The 22,943-nt window shown below is 37.1% G+C and overlaps 1 protein-coding gene across 1 annotated transcript in view; it reads left to right on the top strand.

The window, feature by feature from the left end:
• The window catches only part of ENPEP (glutamyl aminopeptidase), a 126,741-nt gene that overhangs the window by 60,516 nt on the left and 43,282 nt on the right, over window positions 1-22,943 (top strand). Inside the window, exons 7-10 of the mRNA XM_001363884.4 lie at window positions 9,417-9,551; window positions 11,683-11,748; window positions 22,527-22,592; window positions 22,736-22,887. Coding sequence (XP_001363921.2) covers window positions 9,417-9,551; window positions 11,683-11,748; window positions 22,527-22,592; window positions 22,736-22,887 — 419 coding nt within the window. The remainder of the gene's footprint in view (window positions 1-9,416; window positions 9,552-11,682; window positions 11,749-22,526; window positions 22,593-22,735; window positions 22,888-22,943) is intronic.

Raw genomic sequence — 22,943 nt, 5'->3', positions numbered from 1 at the left:
AATTCAAAACACAATTAAGCGAGGATGAAGACAACTGGGAAAAGAACTTAAAAAGCAAGAAAAGTCATCTGGAAACATTGTCTTGAAAGTGTCTTGAAACAGTGTCTTGAAAGCCAAAATTAATCAGCTTCGATATGAGGAAAAGGAGATGAAAGATGAGGCAAAGAAGATGAAAGATGAGGCAAAGAAGATGAAAGATGAGGCAAACAAAATGAAAGGTGAGGCAGAGAAGATGAAAGATGACCTCCAAAGAAAATCAGTCCAGGAGAAGGATGACCAAAAAGTCAGCGATGAAATCCAGTCTTTAAGAACCAGAATACGGGGGCAGCTGGGTAGCTCAGTGGATTAAGAGCCAGTCCTAGAGACGGGAGGTCCTAGGTTCAAATCTGGCCTCAGCCACTTCCTAGCTGTGTGACCCTGGGCAAGTCACTTGACCCCCATTGCCTAGCCCTTACCACTCTTCTGCCTTGGAGCCAATACACACTATTGACTCCAAGATGGAAGGTAAGGGTTTAAAAAAAAAAAAGAACCAGAATACAACTAGAATTAAGTGACCTCACAAGGAAGCAGGACACTATAAAACAAAACCAAAAGAATGAAAAAAAATTGAGGAAAATATGAAGCATCTCATTCACAAAACAGAAGATTTTAGAAAATCGTTCCAGGAGAGACAACTTAAGAATCATTGGTCTACCAGAAGATCATCACAAAAGAAAAATCCTGGACATAATACTACAGGAAATTATCCAAGAAAACTGCCCCAATATTCTAGGACAAGAGGGAAAAGTGGAGATTGAAAGAATTCACAGATCACCTCCTGTACTTAATCCCCAACTGACAACACTCAGGAATGTTATAGACAAATTCAAGAACAATAAGACCAAAGAAAAAATATTACAAGCTGCCAAGAAGAAGTCATTCAGATACCATGGAACCACAGTAAGGATAACACAGGATCTGGCTGCATCTACACTGAAGGATCGAAAGGCATGGAATATGATATTCCAGAAAGCAAGGGAACTAGGTCTACAACCAAGAATCAACTACTCAGCAAAACTGAATATATTCTTACAGGGGAAAATATATTCATTCAACAAAATAGAAAAATTCCAAGCATTTGTAAAGAAAAGACCAGACCTGAACAGAAAATTTGATGCGCAAGCACAGAACTCAAGAGAATCATAAAAAGGTAATTTAAAAAGAGGGGGGAAAGGAAAAACAAAACAAAACAAACAAAAAAAAGAAAACCTTTTGTAAGAGACCCAATAAGTTAAAATGCTATGTATCCCTATGAGAAAAGAGGTCATTCATAACTCTTAAAAATTGTTAGTATCACCTGGGCAGCTAGAAGAATTAGACTTACAGGGAACAGTGACAAACTGTATAGGATGAAATGACAAGACATAAACATGTATATAGATATATGTATGCATAAATACATATGCATGTGTGTGCATATATATATATATATATATATATATATATAACTAGAGTTAAAAAAGAGATTAATAATAAAAGAAATGGGAAAAGAAACAAAAGGGGGCAAATTTATATGTCACAAAGATGCTCATGGTGGGAGGGGGGGGAGAACATCAATACACTGGAAGGGTAAAGAGGTTGGAGATAGGAAATACTCAACTCTTACGCGCATTAAAATTGACCCAAAGAGGGAAGAACAATCTAATCCACTGGGGCAGGGATTAGATTTGTGCCCTATAGGGGAGTAGAAGGCTAACAAATGGACTAGTGGGAAGGGAAGCAGTAGAAGGGAGAGATAGGGTGAGGGGATAGTTTTAAAAAGACTGAAAAGAAAATAAGGGGGGGAATAAGAAGGGAGGAGGATAGAAAGGGAAGTAAAATAAGGGTGGGAACTAGGGGGACTAATTAAAAACAAACATTGGTATAGAAGGAAATAGTGAAAGAAGAAAAGGCAGGACTAGGAGTAGAAATCAATATGCTGGGAAATACACAGCTTGTAATCACAACTCTGAATGTGAATGGAATGAACTCACCCATAAAACACAAGTGAATACCAGAGTGGATTAGAATCCTAAACCCTACCATATGCTGTCTACAAGAAACACAAATGAGGAAGGTAGATACACATAGGGTGAAAGTAGGAGGATGGAGCCAAATCTATTGGACATCAACTGATAAAAAGAAGGCAAGAGTCGCAATCATGATATCTGACAAAGCCAAAGTAAAAATAAAAATAAAAATAGGAAGGTAATTACATCCTGATAAAAGGTAGTATAGACAATGAGGAAATATCCGTACTCAACATGTATGCACCAAATGGCATAGTACCCAAATTTCTAAAGGAGAAACTAGTGGAGCTCAAGGATGAAATAGACAGAAAAACTATATTAGTGGGAGACCTAAATCTTCCTCTATCAGAACTAGATAAATGAAACCAAAAAATAAACAAGAAAGAGGTAAGAGAAGTGAATGAAATCCTAGAAAAATTAGAGTTAGTAGATATGTAGAGAAAAATAAATAGGGACAAAAAGGAATATACCTTCTTTTCAGCAGCACATGGTACATTCACAAAAATTGACCACGTATTAGGGCATAAAAACATTGCAAACAAGTGCAAAAGAGCAGAAATAATAAATGCAACCATCTCAGATCACAATGCAATGAAAATAATAATTAGTAACAGTACATAGATAGGTAAATCAAAAATTTATTGGAAATTAAACAATACAATTCTCCAAAACTGGCTAGTTAAAGAACAAATTGTAGAAACAATTAATAACTTCATTGAAGAAAATGACAATGGTGAGACATCCTTTCAAAACCTATGGGATGCAGCCAAAGTAGTACTCAGGGGGAAATTCATGTTCCTGAGTTCATATATTTGCAAATTAGAGAGGGCAGAGGTCAATGAATTGGGCATGCAAATTTAAAAAACTAGAAAGTGAACAAATTAAAAATCCTCAGATGAAGACTAAATTAGAGATTCAAAAAATCAAAGGAGAAACTAATAAAATTGTAAGTCAAAGAACTATTGATTTAATAAATAAGACTAGAAGCTGGAACTTTGAAAAAAACAAATAAAATAGACAAAGTAATGGTTAGTCTAATTAAAAAAAAAGGAAAGAAGAAAACCAAATTGACAGTATCCATGATGAAAAGGGAGACCTCACCTCTAATGAAGAGAAAATTAAGGCAATCATTAAAAACTATTATGCCTAATTATATGGCAACAAATATGGTAATCTAGGCAATATGGATGAATAATTACAAAAATATAAATTGCCTAGACTAGCAGAGAAAGAAATACATTACCTAAACAACCCCATATCAGAAAAAGAAATTGAACAAGCCATCAAAGAACTCCCTAAGAAAAAAATTCCCAGGTCCAGATGGATTCACAAATGAATTCTATCAAACGTTCAAAAAGCAACTAATTCCAATATGAAACAAACTATTTGATAGAATAAGCAAAGAAGGAGTTCTACCAAATTCATTTTACAACACAAATATGGTACTGATCCCAAAGCCAGGCAGGTCAAAAACAGAGAAAGAAAACTATAGACCAATCTCCTTAATGAATATAGATGCAAAAATCTTAAATAGGATACAAGCAAAAAGACTCCAGCAAGTCATCACAAGGGTTATTCACTATGACCAGGTAGGATTCATACCAGGAATGGCAAGGATTCAATATTAGGAAAACCATCCAAATAATTGACCATTAACAAGCAAACCAACAAAAATCACATGATTATCTCAATGGATGCAGAAAAGCCTTTGACAACATACAGCACCCATTCCTATTGAAAACACTAGAAAATATAGGAATAGAAGGGCCTTTCCTAAAAATAATAAACAGTATATATCTGAAACCATCAGCAAACATCATATGCAATGGGGATAAACTAGAAGCCTTCCCAATAAGATCAGGAGTGAAACAAGGATGCCCATTATCACCTCTATTATTTAACATTGTACTAGAAACACTAGCTGTAGCAATTAGAGAAGAAAAAGAAATTGAAGGTATTAAAATAGACAATGAGGAGGAGACCAAGCTATCACTCTTTGCAGATGATATGATGGTCTACTTAGAGTCCTAGAGAATCAACCAAAAAGCTAGTCAAAAAAATCAACAACTTTAGCAAAGTTGCAGGATACAAAATAAAGCCACATAAGTCATCAGCATTTCTGTATATCTCCAACCCAGTTGAGCAGCAAGAATTAGAAAGAGAAATTCTGTTTAAAATCACCCCATACAATATAAAATACTTAGGAATCTATCTGCCGAGACAAAAACAGGAACTGTATGAACACAACTACAAAACACTCTTCACACAATTAAAACTAGATCAAAACAATTGGGAAAATATTGATTGCTCATGGGTAGGATGAGTTAACATAATAAAAATGACAATCCTACCCAAATTAATTAACTTATTTAGTGCCATGCCCATTGAACTTCCAAAAAACTTTTTTTACTGAATTAGAAAAAAAACATAACAAAGTTCGTTTGGAAGAACAAAAGATCAAGGATATCCAGGGAAATGATGAAAAAAAAATTGCAAAGGAAGGAAGATTGTAGTCCCTAATTTCAAACTATACTATAAAGCAGTGGTCATCAAAACAATTTAGCACTGGCTAAGAGACAGAAAGGAGGATCAGTGGAATAGACTTGGGGTAAATTACCTCAGCAAGACAGTCTATGATAAACCCAAAGATCCCAGTTTTGGGGACCAAAATAAGATCTATTTGATAAAAACTGCTGGGAAAATTGGAAGACAGTATGGAAAGGTTAGGTTTAGATCAACATCTCACACCCTACACCAAGTTAAACTCACAATGGGTGAATGACCTGAATATAAAGAAGGAAACTATAAGCAAATTAGGTGAATATAGAATAGTATACTTGTCAGATATTTCGGAAAGGAAAGACTTTAAAAACAAGCAAGAGCTAGAAAAAAAATCACAAAATGTAAAATCAATAATTTTGATTACATCAAATTAAAAAGGTTTTGTACAAACAAAATGAATGCATCCACAATTAGAAGGGAAGCAACAAATTGGGAAACAATCTTCATTACAAAAACTTCTGACAAAGGTCTAATTACTCAAATTTATAAAGAGCTAAACCAATTGTACAAAAAATCAAGTCATTCTCCAATTGATAAATGGGCAAGGGACATGAACAGGCAGTTTTCAGCCAAAGAAATCAAAACTATTAATAAGCACATGAAAAAGTGTTCTAAATCTCTTATACTCAGAGAGATGCAAATCAAAACAACACTGAGGTATCACCCCACATCTAGTAGATTGACTAACATGACAGCAAAGGAAAGTAATGAATGTTGGAGGGGATGTGGCAATGTCGGGTCATTAATTCATTGCTTGTGGAGTTGTGAATTGATCCAACCATTCTGGAGGGCAATTTCAAACTATGCCCAATGGGCGGTAAAAGATTGTCTGCCCTTTGATCCAGCCATAGCACTGCTGGGTTTGTACCCCAAAGAGATAATAAGGAAAAAGACATGTACAAAAATATTCAAAGCTGTGCTCTTTGTGATAGCCAAAAATTGGAAAAATGGGGGGATACCCTTCAATTGGGGAATGACTGAACAAATTGTGGTTTCTGTTGGTGATGGAATACTATTGTGCTCAAAGGAATAATAAAGTGGAGGAATTCCATGGGAATTGAAACAACCTCCAGGAATTGATGCAGAGTGAAAGGAGCAGAACCAGGAGAACATTGTACTCAGAGACTGATATACTGTGGTACAATTGAATGTAATGGACTTCTCCATTAGTGACAATGAAGTGATTCTGAACAACTTGAAGGAAACTTTGAGAAAAACCACTATCAACAATCAGAGGAATAACTATGGGGGTAGAAAAAAACAAAGAAAAACAACTGCTTGATTACATGGGTTGATGGGGATATGGTTGGGGATGTAGACTCTAAATGAACATCCTAGTGCAAACATCAACAACATGGAAATAAGTTCTGATCAAGGGCACAAGTAATACCCAATGAAATTTCGCATTGGCTGTGGGAAGGGTGGGTGGAGGGGAGGGAGGGAAATAATGTGATTATTGTAACCAAGGAATAATGTTCTAAATTGACTAAATAAATTAATTCAAATAAAAAAAAGAAATTGGGTCTGGAAAAGGAAGTCAAGGATCAGATATTAAGGATTATTTTTTGGGAGACCCCATTGTCAATTTATATTAGACAGTTTTTGACAGTTTTTCTAGGGCTTGCAGGCAGGGAGGGAGTACATGAGAAGTTGAGGCTGCCCTACTCCAAGCATCATTAGCTATGTGATCTTGAGCAAATCCTCTCCCCAATTTGAGCCTAAATTTTCTCAATGGTAAAATGATGGGGTTGAGCTGAATGACCTCTGGGTTTCCATCTAGCTTGAAAGCCTAGGATTTTTCATGTCTCTCTAATATGAATTTAAAATCAATAATAACAACAACCACTGTCAAACATCTCCTATCTCTCTGGTTATACTTAGGGTCCCTTTTTTTATATGTAATATGAGCAGCGGGGTAAGGATGAAGGGATGCAAAAGGTAGAGAATTCAAAGTTTGTTTCTCTAACTTTGTGAACTATTGCCCTCTACTGGACAAAATGAAAAGAATTCAAGCAGGAAGTTTTCCATAATGCTTTGGAGTTTCAATAATCTGTTATTTTTCAAGGGCTGAAAAGAAAGATTTGGAAAATTGCACATTGATGACAAAAATAAAATCCTTTATGAGGCATTGATCTACAGTGAAACATTCCTAAGAAAACATAAAATTGGCAAAGTTTATTTGAAAAATTATTTTCCAAGATCAAATTATTTTGCCTTTCATTTCTTTACTGGCTTATTGGGGTATTTATAATTTCTCATATCCTGTAAGAAAAGTCAATATCCCATTTATACCAAGGGCGAGCCACTTTCACCAACCAAGACATAATGAACATTAGCACTATTTCTACATGTTAGGAGGTGGAGTGAGGAACTCGATATATATTTCCCCTATGCATTTTATTTTTTGAATTGTCCTTTTTTTTTTTAGAAATTATGAACACAACAGTCATCAGTAAACATAAATATTCCAGCCTACAGAAAAGGGGGAAAAAAAGGATCGTTTATGAAACTGTGAACTTCTGTTACATAATTTTATATAGAAGATACTAAATTTGACAAAGTAGTGAGAAAATTGTTCTGTTTCTGTCTCTCCCTGCAAACTTTTATTCTTCAGTGTATTAAAAGAAAACAATCAACCCTTATCTTCTGTCTTAGAATCACTAAGTGTCAGGTCTAAGGCAAAAAAGCTATAAGGGGCTAAATGACTTGCCCAGGGTCACATAGCTAGGAAGTGCCTGAAGCCACATTTGACCCCAGGACCTCCCATCTCCAGGCCTGGCTCTCAATCTACTGAGCCACTTTCCTCCCACCCCTCCCACCCTCCTTCCTTCCTTCCTTCCTTCCTTCCTTCCTTCCTTCCTTCCTTCCTTCCTTCCTTCCTTCCTTCCTTCCTCCTTCCTCCTTCCTTCCTTCCTTCCTTCCTTCCTTCCTTCCTTCCTTCCTTCCTTCCTTCCTTCCTTCCTTCCTTCCTTCCTTCCCTCCTTCCTTCCTTCCTTCCCTCCTTCCCTCCTTCTTTCCTTCCTTCCCTTCCTTCTTTCCTTCCTTCCTTCCTTCCTTCCTTCCTTCCTTCCTTCCTTCCTTCCTTCCTTCCTTCCTTCCTTCCTTCCCTTCCTTCCTTCCTTCCCTTCCTTCCCTCCTTCCCTCTTCCTTCCCTCCTTCCCTCCTTCCTTCCCTCCTTCCCTCCTTCCTTCCTTCCTTCCTTCCTTCCGTTCCTTCCTTCCTTCCTTCCTTCCTTCCTTCCTTCCTTCTTTCCTTCCTTCCTCTTTCTTCTTCTTTCTTTCTTTCCTTTCTTCCTCTTTCTTTCTTTCTTTCTTTCTTTCTTTCTTTCTTTCTTTCTTTCTTTCTTCTTCTTTCTTTCTTTCTTTTCCTTTCTTTCTCTTCTTGTCTTTCTTTCTTTCTTTCTTTCTTTCTTTCTTTCTTTCTTTCTTCTTTCTTTCTTTCTTTCTTTCTTTCTTTCTTTCTTCTTTCTTTCTTTCTTTCTTTCTTTCTTTCTTTCTTTCTTTCTTCCCCTCTCTCTCTCTCCTCTCTTTCTCTCCTCTCCCACTAATTCTCACGCCCCTTCCCCAAGCTATCTCTTGAAAGAAATTAGTAAAGTCAAGTAACACAATTTAATATAGTGGCCTCATCAGAAAATGAATAATTATTTTTTGCAACTTTAATCCATCTCTGCCAAGAAGCAGACATACCTCATCATTCATCTTCTGAACCCATGATGGAATTTAGTGTATTTGCTGTTGGTAGATGCTTGTGTCTCCTAAACTTAATTGGTGGATATCTAGAACGTCAAGCAGGAAAAGATTCAAATGGCTAAGAATGAGAATTCATTAATTAATGGATGAGGGGCCAGTGCACATTTTTTCCATCCAATGGAAATAATTTGTAGACTTAAATTTTACCCTGCAAAAGGCTACTTCCAGAGGATGAAAAAGATGTGATTTTGTTTGTATACATAACTATGATTAAATTTTAGGAATGTATATCATACTTTTAGTTTATAGACATGCATCATAAAGTATGAATTAATTAAATGAACCCCCAATTTTTTGTTCCATTAATTCAGCATTCAGTCTCCTACTTTCATCCTTTGCTATCTCCTGCTTACCTGGAAGCTCTCCTTCCTCACTTTCAACTCTTAAAATCCTAACCTTCCCTCAGATGTCACCTCCTATTAGATAGCTTTTTTATCTCCACCTAGTGGCTCCTTTGTAGGCTCACAAGATTTTAGATTTAGAACTGAAAGAGATAGATCTCAGTGGGGTCATCTGGTCCATTTTACAGATAAGAAAACTGAGGTACAGAAAAATTAAAAGATTTGCTCAAAATCAGATGGATAGGAAGAGGCAGTTGTAGGACCTGAACTTGGTGTAGTTGATTCCCAATCCATTACCCTTTCCATTGCTGAAGGACAGAGATTGTTCCACATCCTGCCACTGTGTATCTCATGTCTAGAACAGTGACTTGAATATCTTGAGTATAGGAAGAAATCTGGTTTTCTTAAATTAGGGAATTCTTGTTTCAAGAACTGGCTCAACAAATCCTGTGTAACTGGGCTCCAACTTAGTAGATAAGTCCTAAGGAGTTGTCTAAAGAAGTATGTACCTTAATTGACTTCTCTAAGGTCCACAGCTTGACTTGTATATATGGGCTTTAGATGACCTATCTAAGGTCACACAACTTGACTTTAAGCCATGTTACCTATATCCTACTAGGACCCTGCTTAATAAATTACACATGTTTGACAAATGTTTGATGAACTGAATTATTGTAACAACAATGTTATTGTATCTGCTTTATTTCATTTTCTAGCGCAACCAGATGTTACTTGAAGATGTTTTGCCAGTGCAAGAAGAAGACTCTTTGATGTCTTCTCACCCCATTGTTGTAACTGTGACAACCCCTGATGAAATAACATCTGTATTTGATGGAATATCCTATAGTAAGGTATAAGACACACTTCATGTCTTTGAAGCTCTTTCTGTTAGTTACTTGACATTCACTAGTTAGTGGTCTTTAGGAGAACTGCCTACTGCATGTTTATCTCACTGGTCTTGGGATCAAAGTTCATTTTGTAAAAAACAATTGTTTTGCTTCTACTTTTTCTGATCTTGGATTATTTGGGTTTTGTGGGGTTAGAAGTGTTTCCTCTGGTTTGTTTTTATTTTTTTAAATGGCCTTCTCTAACATATGGCCAATAATAGACACTGCATTTATATAGATCTTTTCCTCAGGGGCATCAATGAGTACTTCAGATTTGCCTTTCAGTCTTTTATAGCTAAAAAGAATATATGCAGAATTTCTAGGGAAACAGAAATCAGCATCTATCATTCCTGCAAGCATTTCAAAGACGGGAGGCATTTTTTATCTATTTAAAATTTCTAAGTCCTTGTGGGAAATGCTCAATAATTCAGAGCTCCATTTTTCCTCTTCTTTTTGAGCACTGTTGGCAAGTGATATGATTAGGAGTTTTCATTTCTTTCCATCTTAGCTACTGCTGATTCAGACATTACATTGACACATGACAGACTTTCAAAAATGGAAACTGACGGAAATGTTTCTACCTGGTTGAGCTCAGTGATTTTATTTAGGCCTAAAATATTATTTTAGGGGGAAAAAAGCTTTTTCTATACTAAAGAACTAGCAACATGCAGTATCCTATTTATCCATCTTTCCCTCAGAAAGGCAAGGTGGTTCTTTATACCCCTGATGCTTCAATCCCTTTGCTTTCATCTAGTGAGCCAATCACCATATTTTAAAGGTTCCCTTTTGCCTTTGCTATCAACCTTTTTCTATGTCTAGCCTTTTTTCTTATGGCATATATCACAGCCTTGTGAAACACTGTAATAAGAAGTGTGTTATTATTCAATTGTTTTAATTGTGTCCAACTCTTCCTAACCCCATTTGGGATTTTCTTGGCAAAGATAGTGGGGTGGTTTGCCAGTTTCTTCTCTAGCTCATTGACAAATGAGGAAACTGAGGCAAACAGGATTAGGTTACTTGCCCAGGGTCACATACCTCGTAAGAGTCTGGATCTAGATCAGAACTCTATTCTGACTCTATTCACTGTGCCATTTAGCTGCCAATAAGGAGTACAATAATAAATAATATTTATAAAGGCTTTTAAGATTTGCAAGACACTTCACCTATACTAGCTAATTTGACTCCCACAATACCTCTGTGAGATATTATCATCCTGATTTTAGAAATGAGGAATCTGAGGAAAAAGGTGAATGAACCAGGTGTTTCCTAATCTGTGAAGTGGAGATAATAACACCTGGTCTACCTGCCTCCTTGAGTTGCGAGGAACAAATGAGCTAATATATATAAAGAATTTTGTGAACCTTAAGAGTGCTCCGTAATGATAGCTATCATTATTACTAACCATTATAATTCTGCATTCATTACAAAAAGGAAAGAGAAAACAGAGTCACTAATCAGATAATTCAGGCAAAATAACTCTAAAAATAACTTCCAGAAAGAAGCATTTGCTAGAGAATTCCTTATCTTTCCACTTCCTTATCATCGGCATAGTCGTTCGGATTGATAAAATAGAGAAATGCCTTTATTGAATCGGTTTTCCTTTGGACCTTTTTTACTATACGTAATAGAATTATATATCTTTTTATTATTTCATTCTACATGATAGAAACGGTAGTCACACACACACAAAATGCAAACAAACCTTCATTTCTTTTCCATTAGTAGACTGCCATCTGCTGGCTCATTTGGAGAAATGCAATACCTTTCTATATAATGTTCCCAAAGGTCTAAGACTGGAGTTTCAACAATTTCTTTACGGCATTGATCAAACAAATGCTTTTGATCTGTTTTAGAAATTTTAAAATTGTATTAAGCAATCAGTCCACAATTGTGTTCAGTAATCAGTGCATGGATAAGAGTATTTTAGAAACTTTTAATTGGGGAATCTTAGAACCAAACAGATATTCTTTAAAAGAAGTCAAATTTCTAAGTTTTGATACCAACAAATTGTCTTTTCTCCTTTGGAGCTACCACTAGACACTAATTACTGTACTTGTTCCTTAACATAGTGACTTTTCTCTCTTTTTTCCCTCAGGGAGCATCCATTCTTAGAATGCTTGAAGACTGGATAACACCACAGAACTTTCAACTTGGATGTCAAGTATGATTTGTTATTTCTAGTAGCATAAACATTGATGTAATTTTGATCATTAATGGAGAAACATTAAATGGGATCAAAATTTAATGGAGTCAAAAGAAATGTCATAAGTCATGTGATTGAAACTCAACCTGATAATGCCTGGAACTTTTTTCCTCCATTCATGACATGAGGTCATTGAGCTCTCTTTATCTGAACATCCAGGAGAGGGTAGCTTAGCACTCCAAACAAGCCACACACTCCATTTTTATTTATTTATTTTTATTTATTTATTTATTTTTTAAATAAAAACCCTTACCTTCCGTCTTGGAGTCAATACTGTGTATTGGCTCCAAGGCAGAAGAGTGGTAAGGGCTAGGCAATAGGGGTCAAGTGACTTGCCCAGGGGTCACACAGCTGGGAAGTGGCTGAGGCCAGATTTGAACCTAGGACCTCCCGTCTCTAGGGCTGACTCTTACTTAATCCACTGAGCTACCCAGCTACCCAGCTTCCCCCCCCACCCCCCCGCACACTCCATTTTTAAACAGCATTTACTCTTAGAGAAGTTCTTTCCTATACTGAGCAAAAATCTATCTCCCTTTTACTTGTACTAACTTGTGGTATCTCTCCCCTTTGGAATCATACATAATAAGTTGAATAGTTCCTCAAATAATCTTGCAGGCTTAACCACATTTCTCCCTCATTTACAAACCTTCTATAACTTCCTATTACCTTGGGGATAGGGTTTTTTGAACTTGGGGTATATGGACAATTCAATAATCCAATATATTTAATGCATTTAAAAATGTTATTCTGAGAAAGGATCCATAGCCATCACCAGATAATGTAGTCCACAGGCATTGCTCCATTATTACAGATGGGACATATAGCTTAAAATTAATTATTCATTAATAAATTATTAGTCCATAAAATAATGAATAAAAATTATTAAGCACTTACTCTAGGAACAAATATAAAGGGAAGGTAGTTTCCACTCAAGGATTTTACATTCTAATAAGGCAGCATTTCTTTTTCTTAAATTGAAATTTTTTATTTAATTAATTTAGAATATTTTTCCATGCTTACAAGATTCATGTTCTTTCTCTCCCTTCCTCTCCACCCCCCCCTCCAGTCAATGCAGAATTCCACTGGGTTTTACATGTCATTGATTAAGACCTATTTCCATATTATTGATAATTGCACTAGGCTGATTGCTTAGAGTCTGCATCCCCAATCATTTCCCCATTGACCCATGTGATCAAGCAGTTGTTTTTCTTCTGTGTTTCCACTCCCACAATTTTTTCTCTGGGTGTGGATAGCATTCTTCCTCATACGTCCTTCAGAATTGTCCTGGGTCATTGCATTGCTGCTAGTAGAGAAGTCCATTACATTAAATTGTAAGGCAGAATTTCTTACCCTGAGTCCATGGATAATTTTAGGTGGTTCCTGAACACAAATGGTTAAAAAATAAATTTAACTGTTCTCAAACCAAAATTTCCATTTGCTCCTATTATGGATATAAGCAAAAAGCCATTATTTTGAAAATAGGCGTTACCAGGCTGCCAAAGGGGTTCAAGTAGTAATCTAGAAAGTAGTAACCCCGTGGGATAAGACAAACGGCACTTAAAAAGGAATAGTGGCCAGGGAGGAGTGGGCCCAAGTTCTGATCTAAGAAATAAAATAATAGCTAGACTCAAATCATAAGGGAGTTGATCCATGTGTCTGGTCTGGAGCCAAATATAGCATTCATTTCATTATAAGTTTTTGAGTGAGAGGTAAAAAGCACCAAGTCCTGACCAAGGAGAGCGAGCAGGGGCAGGTGACAAGATAATGGCCCAGGTGGAATGTTAAGCACAATTGAGGGTCTTTCCTAATGCTGAATTCAAGAATCTTTTCTCTCATTATAGACTTACGCTATTTGTGAAGTGATTAGGATATATACTTAGTGTAAGGGAAGCAGGGAATAAATAGGGCTCGCTTCCTTTCTGAAGCAGACATGACTGGAAACTTTGAAAAGAAATTTAGCACACATAGATTTTGCCTAATGGGTGTCTCAGGTTCTCTTGGCTTCTTCGTGCTGGCCTCAGGCCAAGTCTCTTAAGGGCTTCCATTTTCAGTGTATCCTACAAAGGTGCCTATACAGCTCCCAGACCTGCAGGCTGGCCCTGTTCCAACTACAAATGGAATATTCCTTCTCTTTCCCTTCTGCCCTAGACTTCCCAATTGTGATACCCCAGGGAGCTAAGACAGAACTCTTCTGATGGCATTTCAGCCCATAGGGTATGAAACATGTCCCAGCATTCCCCTACTCTCCCACCCAGTAATGCAAGATTTTTTTTGGGGGGGGGTATGATTCTGCAGGGCACTGCATGCCAACACTGGAATGTACTTGCTGTGGCTGCCAGTATTTTGATCCCTGCCTAACTGTCCTTTTCTCTATCTCTTGTACTGCAGTTAGCACTGATGCATTTTTAAAAATTATTTTAAATCCTTCCATTCTATCTTTGAATCGGTACTATGCGTTGGTTCCAAGATAGAAGAGTGATAAAGGCTAGGCAATTTGGGTTAAATGACTTTCCCAGGGTCATGCAGTTAGGAACTAAGATTGGATTTAAATCCTGTATTTCCCATCCTCTAGGCTTGTCTCAGTATACTGAGTAGCCTACTGGTGGCATTTCTAATGATTATCTATCTATCTATCTATCTATCTATCTATCTATCTATCTATCTATCTATCTATCCATCCATCCATCCATCCATCTATCTATCTATCTATCTATCTATCTATCTATCTATCTATCTATCTATCTATCTATCTATCTATCCATCCATCCCTCTATCTATCCATCTATATCTATCTATCTATCTATCTATCTATCTATCTATCTATCTATCTATCTATCTCTATGTCTTTGTAATAATTTTAGTCTGCAGTTAAAATCTCTTGGTGGCTATTAAGGTAAGTTACTGGACAGTAGGGGATGGAAAGTGAGTCTAGCTCTCAGCTTTTTCTACATTGCTTAAGGATGGTTATATGCTTAAGTTATATTGCTTCAGTGTCACAGGAAAAAAGTTCTGTGAGTCTGTGGGTGATGTGTGAAAAGAAATTTTAGGTAATATTGAAGAATTTTTTTACTAAAGGTTCAACTCAAACTTCCCTATACCCTCTCATTACCCACTATCAAGGCAAAACTCTTACTTGTAGTTGTCAAATGTGCTCACGCTTAGGTCATAGAATCATAGGATCTTAATTTTAGTTGGGACCTCAGAGGCTAGCACTACCAATACCCGATAAGAAATATTCTCTATAGTTTTTCCAATAAGTGACCATCCAGTCTTCTTGGAGAGACTTAAATAAAAGAGAAATCTGCTACTTGGTGAAAAAGCTCATTCTACTCATAAGGAGGCCTAGTTGGTAGGAACATTGTTCATATTAAGCTCAAATCTTCCTCTCTGAAATTTCTTTTGTTAATTCTATTTTTTCTTGTATTTAACATTTACATTTTTGTTTTACAATTTACATTAATTACAATTTATTTATATTTATAATTACAATTATAATTTAACATTACAAATCAAGTTTTTTCCACATTCTTTTGACCAGCAATATTAATTGAGGTATAGTCTAAGAAGACAGGATTTTTTGCAGTGGTAGAAAGGATGATATGCAGGGAGTACAGGTAGAATGTTGGTATTGTTTAGTTGTTTTTAGTCATGGCTGACTCTTTGTGACCCATTTGGGATTTTCTTGTCAGGAATACTAGAGTGGTTTGCCATTTCCCTTCACTGGCTCATTTTACAATGAGGGAAACTGAGGCAAAACAGGATTAAGTGACTTACCTATGAATTACAGAGCCTGTAAGTAAGATTTGAACTCAGGTCTTCATGATTTCAGGACCAGATCAGGACCAGACTCTATCCAATGCCATTAACTGTTCCCAGGTAGAATAAGGGTTCCTAATTAATGAGACATTATTCTTCAAATGTACAGAATTTACTAGCATTGTACTTACTGTCTGGCATTGAATGAATTGGTACTGACTCCCAGAACAGGATGGGACTTCACTGACATTCATAATGGACCTAATCATCCACACTGAGAAAACTGATGAAAATGTATATTGCTCAGCTCACAACATAAAATTGTAGGGACAGTCCATTAAATTGGTCCTTGTCTCTTTTTTTCTGCCTTTCCCTTCTTCTTCTTCTTCTTCTTCTTCTTCTTCTTCTTCTTCTTCTTCTTCTTCTTCTTCTTCTTCTTCTTCTTCTTCTTCTTCTTCTCTCTTCTTCTTCTTCTTCTTCTTCTTCTTCTTCTTCTTCTTCTCTTCTTCTTCTTCTTCTTCTTCTTCTTCTTCTTCTTCTTCTTCTTCTTCTTCTTCTTCTTCTTCTTCTTCTTCTTCTTCTTCTTCTTCTTCTTCTTCTTCTTCTTTCTTTCTTCTTCTTCTTCTTCTTCTTTCTTTCTTCTTCTTCTTCTTCTTCTTCTTCTTCTTCTCTTCTTCTTTCTTTCTTCTTCTTCTTCTTCTTCTTCTTCTTCTTCTTTCTTCTTCTTCTTCTTCTTCTTCTTCGTCTTTCTTTCTTTCTTTCTTTCTTTCTTCTTCTTCTTCTTCTTCTTCTTCTTCTTCTTCTTCTTCTCTCTCTGTCTCTGTCCTCTGTCTGTCTCTGTCTGTCTCTGTCTCTCTCTCTGTCTCTCTGTCTCTGTCTCTGTCTCTGTCTCTGTCTCTGTCTCTCCCTCTCTCTGTCTCTCTCTCTCTCTGTCTCTCTCTCTGTCTCTCTCTCTGTCTCTCTCTCTGTCTCTCTCTCTCTCTCTCTCTCTCTCTCTCTCTCTCTCTCTCTCTCTCTCTCTCTTTCTTTCTCTTTGTCTGTCTCTGTCTCTGACTGTGGTCTATCTACCTACCTATCCTGAGATACTCAGATGGATCTATAATCTCATCAATTTGGAAGCTCCATCCAACAGTATAGATTGTAACCCATCCATGTCTGCCCATTCTGCACAACTCTGGCCCATGTCTTTCCATAGTATTAGCACAGGAGGTGCATGCAATATGTGGAAGCCTTGACTTCCGACATTGCAGGGCACCAATGAGGTACCATGGGTCTCCTAGTCACATAATTAGCTCATCTGCTTTTTATATCATTCAATTCCTTGATAATATATTTTATTTCTGTTTTTCTTTAGAATCTTGCTTATATAATTCAGGTTGATAATCACTACCTTTTATAAACATATTATAATACACACACACACACACGTGTGTGTGTGTGTGTGTGTGTGTGTGTGTGTGTGTGTGAGAGAGAGAGAGAGAGAGAGAGAGAGAGAGAGAGAGAGAGAGAGAGAGAGAGAGAGAGAGTATACAGTATGATATAGTGGCTAGATATCCAGATTTGGAATTAGGAAGACCTAGTTCAAATCCTACCTCCCACATCCATTAGTTGTATGACCTCAGATTAGTCACTTAATCTCCCATGCTTCCAGACAACTCTCTGAGTTAAATTTCAGAGAAGGTATTGAGCCTATCACAGGAAATATTTTCCTCACCAGCAGTTCTTTACATTAATGAAATCACAAGTCTGTAAAGAAGAGAGAGGCATATCTTGTCATTGAAATTGGCAGTGGGGTGGGGTGGGCAGCTAGATGGCTTAGTGGCTAGATAGCCAGGTCTAGAGATAGGAAGTGTTGGCTTCAAATCTGGCCTCAGACACTTCCCAGCTGTGTGACCCTGGGCAAGTCACTTGATCCCCATTGCCTAGCCCTTACCACTCTTCTGCCTTGGAACCAAAACTTAGCATCAATTCTAAGACAGAAGGTGAGGGTTAATTTTTTTAAAAAGGGAAAGAAATCGGATAATGAACCAGACCTAGAATTGAAAAGAAGGAAGGCGATTGATCTAGATTGTATCTGGGAAAATAATCATATTTCCAATGATCTCAAGCTGCTAACATCTCAAAAATCCATTTTTTTAACACCAGTATCTTTTGGGCAGTGCTGCATATCTGCAAATGAGGGAACACTACTTTCTCAAGAGAATAAAATAAGTGGGACTGGCCATTTAGTGACACTTAAGGATAACGGATGGAGAGAAATTTCCCCTAAAATACCAACAGTACTAGTATGCTTGGAATTTCTGGCTCTCCATCTATCTTCCTATCAATGTAACTGTTCATGGCCTTGGAATACTTAGTATCTTTTGGCCCCCATGTATTAAAAACAAACAAACAAACAGAAAAACATCTTGAGTGTTGGGGTAAATTCTCTGTGGAGGGTTTGTAGGGTAACTTAGAGGCTTGAGCACTGAACCTGGAGTTACAGGACGTGGGTTTAAATCCCACCTTTGCTACTCACACCCTGTATGACCTCTCTGAGCTTCAATTTCAAGTGCAAGATCAAGGGTTGGTCTAGATATCCTCCGAGATGCCTTCCCAATCCAGATCGATGATGCTATGTATGAGCCAATAAAAATCTCATAGCATGAGAAGGTATGGATGGGTGTCTCACTGAATCTTAGGAGTGAAAATCCACAATCCTTGAGGCTCCATCCAAACAAATAAACACAAGCCTTCTTTACCATTCTCGAGTGGCTATTATTTGAACGTTAACCTAATTGATGTTTTAAACAGCCAAGAAGCTCCCAAAGCAAATACATGCTTTGTAACTTTCTCGTACATTCGATTCACAGAAAGGGAAGGCATGTATCCTTCCCAGGCGTTCATAATCACGAGTTTACCATTGCTGCCAAAGTCTCTCATGCCTTTGTTACCTTATGCAGTTTAGGTCCTTTCACAGGAGAGTCCTGTATAGAAAAAGACTCTCTGGAGAAACAACAAGGTCTTGTTCCCTTATGGCTCTTCCCAACATGCTGTTCTCTCACCCAACTCTTACAGGAGGCTCCAAAGAAGCTGTTGGACTTGTAGCGGCCACATGAATAAAAGCCTTAGTAGATAGGGTAGGTCAGGTGGATAGTAACTGGCCTCAAACTCATCAGCAAGAGAGAGGGATGCCTACCTTCAACTATGTGAAAACTCCCCTGGTGGAAGGAGAGGAGGAGAATCATTTCTTTCCATGGCCAGGAAGGCAGAGAAGGCAGTGCTGTGGAAGAGCTCAGAGTCTGGTCAGACATTACAGATGCTGCACCCCAGCCACTACCAGTTACCCTCACGTTTGTCTTGCCACGGGACTTGGATGATTCTGAGAGAGTGAGGCTGATGATGACTTTGGGGAACTTTGCTTCACTTAAATCCAAATCACACCCAAGTTAAGACAACACTCTGTGATGTCATCAGTCCCCTTTAAAACACAAGACAAACAAAAAGAAGCATCCCCAACCCCAGTGAGCCAAGCACAGATGCCTCCCATTTGGGCGTTTGGATGAACCACTATAAATCCATGAACACTCCTGAGAAAGTATGTGGGTTATTATGATCACATTCATTTGCAAAGGGCTTTATGTTACTATTCAGATGTTGAATGCCTCATTTTTTTTGCCCTGGAGTTTTACGTGTGTGTGTTTAAGGGCAAAGGCTTATGCATAGCACTATGATGGCAAGAATAGCTAATATTTGTGCAGCATTTTAGGGTATTACAAGATAGTTTCTTCAAAATAGCCCTCTAAGGTAGAAAGCAAAACTATTATTCTTCCCATTTAGAGATGAGCAAAAAAAAAAAAACAACTAAGAGATCAGGCCACTAGCCAAAGGTACGTCAGACAGAAAGAGTCCTGGTTCTGCTCACTTGAATCCAGCCTCAGTTCATATGTCTTCCTAGTTTTCATGAACCAATCCCTTTCATCACGTCTTACAGCACAATCGTATTACATCACATTCCCACGTCCTAATTTGTTCCTTCTTTTCCAGACGGTGGGCACCTCCTTGGTTTCCAGTTCTTTGCCCCATTAAAAAAAAAAGCTTCTACAAGTACATATGGGTTCATACAGGACATTTCTTGTTTTAATTATGACCAAGACAAAACTCCGTAAGCAGTAATTAAAACGGAATGATTTAAAAAATTATCTGTTGTCCTTTCCTTTGCCTGCCCTCTGGTGGCAAAGCTGAGAAGTAAACTGACCCAAAGAGTTCATGAGGGAAGACCCTTAGGAGGTCTGAGAGCCCCAGAAGTACCTTCCAGCCTCTGTTGAGCAGCTTCTATTTTTTTCATTTCTCAGTCCCAGGAAGGAATAGGGAGTGACACTATTTTGTGACTCAGGAAGGGGGTACTTGAAACCATAGCAGGTTTAAGAAAGAATCTCTCTGAACACAGTGGACGTTTTCTTTGAGCCTATGTACTTTAAGAAGTTTCCTGGGGGGCAGCTGGGTGGTTCAGTGGATTGAGAGCCAGGCCCATAGATGGGAGGTCCTAGATTCAAATTTGGCCTCAGACACTTCCTAGCTGTGTGGCCCTGGGCAAGTCACTTGACCACCATTGCCTAGCCCTTACTGCTCTTCTTTCTTAGAACCAATAAAATGTATTGATTCTAAGACAGAAGATAAGGTTAAAAAAAAGAATAGTTTCCTGATTTGGTCTGGTTTTAACCCAAGGATTCTTAACCTGAGGTCCTTGGGACCCTTAGGGAATAAATGGTTAGATATCTTAAAACTTGGATGGGGAAAAAAAAAAAACCCTACATTTTTATTTTCATAGAATTGTTTTCTGTACCACATTCATATAGTTTGTTGTTCAGTCATTGAATCATGCGTGATTCTTAATTTCCCCCTTGACCATAGCATGCCAGGCGATTTCATCTTCCACAGTCCCCAAAGTCTGTCCAAGCTCATGTTCATTGTTTCCATAACCCTATCTATCCATCTCATTCCCCACCATCCCCCTTTTCCTTTTTCCTTCAATCTTCTTCAACATCAGGATTTTTTCCCAGTGAATCCTGACTTTTCATTATGTGGCCAAAGTATTTGAGTTTCAGCTTCAACATTTGACCTTTAGGTAAAATGTCTGAATTAACTTATGGATATTTTAACTGATTTGATCTCCTTGCTGTCCAAGGGATCCTCAAAAGGCTTCTCCAGCACCACAATTCAAAAGCATTGATTCTGCAGTGTTGAGTTTTCTGGTAGTCCAACTTTCACTGTCATACATTGCTACTGGAAAAAAAAAAACTATAGCTTTGATTATACAGTCCTTTGCCAGCAAGGTGATGTCTCTGCTTTTTAATATGCTCTCTGGATTTGCCACAGCTTTCCTTCCAAGGAGCAAGGGTTTTTGTTTGTTTGTTTGTTTGTTTGAAAATTTCATGGCTGCAACCTCCATCTGCAATGCTCTTTATGCTCAAGAATATAAAATCTGATACTATTTCATTTCTTCTCCATCTATTTGCCAGCAAGTGATGGGACAAGTTGCAAAATCTTATAGTTTTTGTTTTTTTAATGTTAAGCTTCATTGGATGCATTTAATAGCATTTTTATGAAAAGGGCTTTACAGATTTTACCAAACTGCCAAAGGGATCTATGACACATAAAAAGGGTAAGAACCCTTACCTTATCCTAAGAAGTTGGTCACTTTGGGTCCTGGGCTACTCTAGAGAATAGCAAAGAAGATGCAATCGTGGTGTGGATCATTTCCATGGAAACGGCTAGGAGATGTCGATAAAGGACTAGTTTTAGAGTTCGAATAATACCTATAATTTCCTGTAGAGGTGATTTTTCACTTTCTGTAACTGACATGTTCCTAAAAAAGGGATACACAAACAGAAGTTTGTAAATGGAATGTCTTAAACATACCACAAGGACCTGCTACTTTAAGGAATTATAGGCAAATCCTTTTGAAGAGGGAAAAATCTTTTAAAAATTATCATCTTCCCCATTGTATCATTTTGGTAACTGCAGATTTTCAAATGTTCCATTTGGTTTAATTTTATTTGTACAAACTACCACTTTATTTAACTTTCCCCTCCCTCTCCCCAATAACATTTTCCCTCATGTCTCCAACTGAAAATCCTACGGGTTAATGAAAGAAGAGGAAACACTGAGATATATAGGATTGACATTTTGTAAAAATCATGAATCACAGAATGGTAGCACCCTTTCAGAGGTTTTCAGTTAATCATTCTTTATTGACTGCTCACTCTATTCTGAGCCTTATGTAGCCCTGAGGAACTAACACTGGTTTTCAAAGCAACCAATCTCTGGAAAATCTTCAAATATTTCTCTTCTGGTCACAATTCAAAAAGGCTCAAATAATCACCAGATAAAAAAGAAATGGGACCTTCATCAGTAACTACTATTTCTTGTGACTTAGAGCTATCTATTTTAGGTAGAATATATATTGACCTACTTAAGATCCTACCCCTTTAGAATGAAAGATGAGAAGTTGATCAGAAGAAGAAAACCAAGGGTCTCTGGAGAGATTTCAGAGGCCCATGAACTTGGATAGGGGAAAAAAAATTACATCTTTATTTTTACTAACTTCTAATTGAAATGTATCATTTTCTTCCATTATTTAAAAATATTCAATTATTTATTTAAATTAGTCAATTTTAATTAAATTATTCCTTAATAGAAATGTATAGTATTATATAGAATTATTATATTTATATAAATTTTATATAGTAGAGCACATGATATACAATTGTATATTGTATATACCATTATGTATAAACTAAATTATAACATATAAGTTGTATAAGTTATTTATTCATTTTAAAACATGATTCTCATTAGGAGTCCATGATACACATAAAAATGTAATAATTATCACTTTGGATCTTTTAAGGAAGATCTTGTGCTTTAAATCTTTGCTTCTGTACAGGACCATCTAGAGGATGAATTTCTTTTTAACAGTTCTTCTCTTTTATACACAGCGCTACTTGGAGAACTATAAGTTCAAAAATGCAAAAACAGATGATTTTTGGGAGGCACTGAAACAGGTATGAAAGAGAAAGGCCTGTCCCATTGTTAATTACTTTTATTTAGTTTTTCTTTATTTCTTTTGTTATTTTTATTCTTTGGCTCTTAATATTTGTAAAAGAGAATCCAGCTTTTGGGAGTAATCTCTACTTTTCATCATTAGGCAAGTGGCAAACCAGTGAAAGAAGTAATGGACACATGGACTAGACAGATGGGGTATCCTGTGCTGAGTGTACAAGCAAATAGTCTCCTGAAACAGGCTCGTTTTCTGTTGGACCCCAATGCAGATCCTTCACAGCCACCTTCTGAACTTGGGTAAGTAAGCATGGTCATACCCAATGAGATCCTTGGATTGACTCACAAAATTCACT

The sequence above is a fragment of the Monodelphis domestica genome, chromosome 6, assembly GCF_027887165.1.
Source record: "Monodelphis domestica isolate mMonDom1 chromosome 6, mMonDom1.pri, whole genome shotgun sequence".
Lineage (NCBI taxonomy): Eukaryota > Metazoa > Chordata > Mammalia > Didelphimorphia > Didelphidae > Monodelphis > Monodelphis domestica.
The sequence above is the reverse complement of the archived record's forward strand: the minus strand, read 5'-3'. Positions and strand labels throughout refer to the sequence as shown.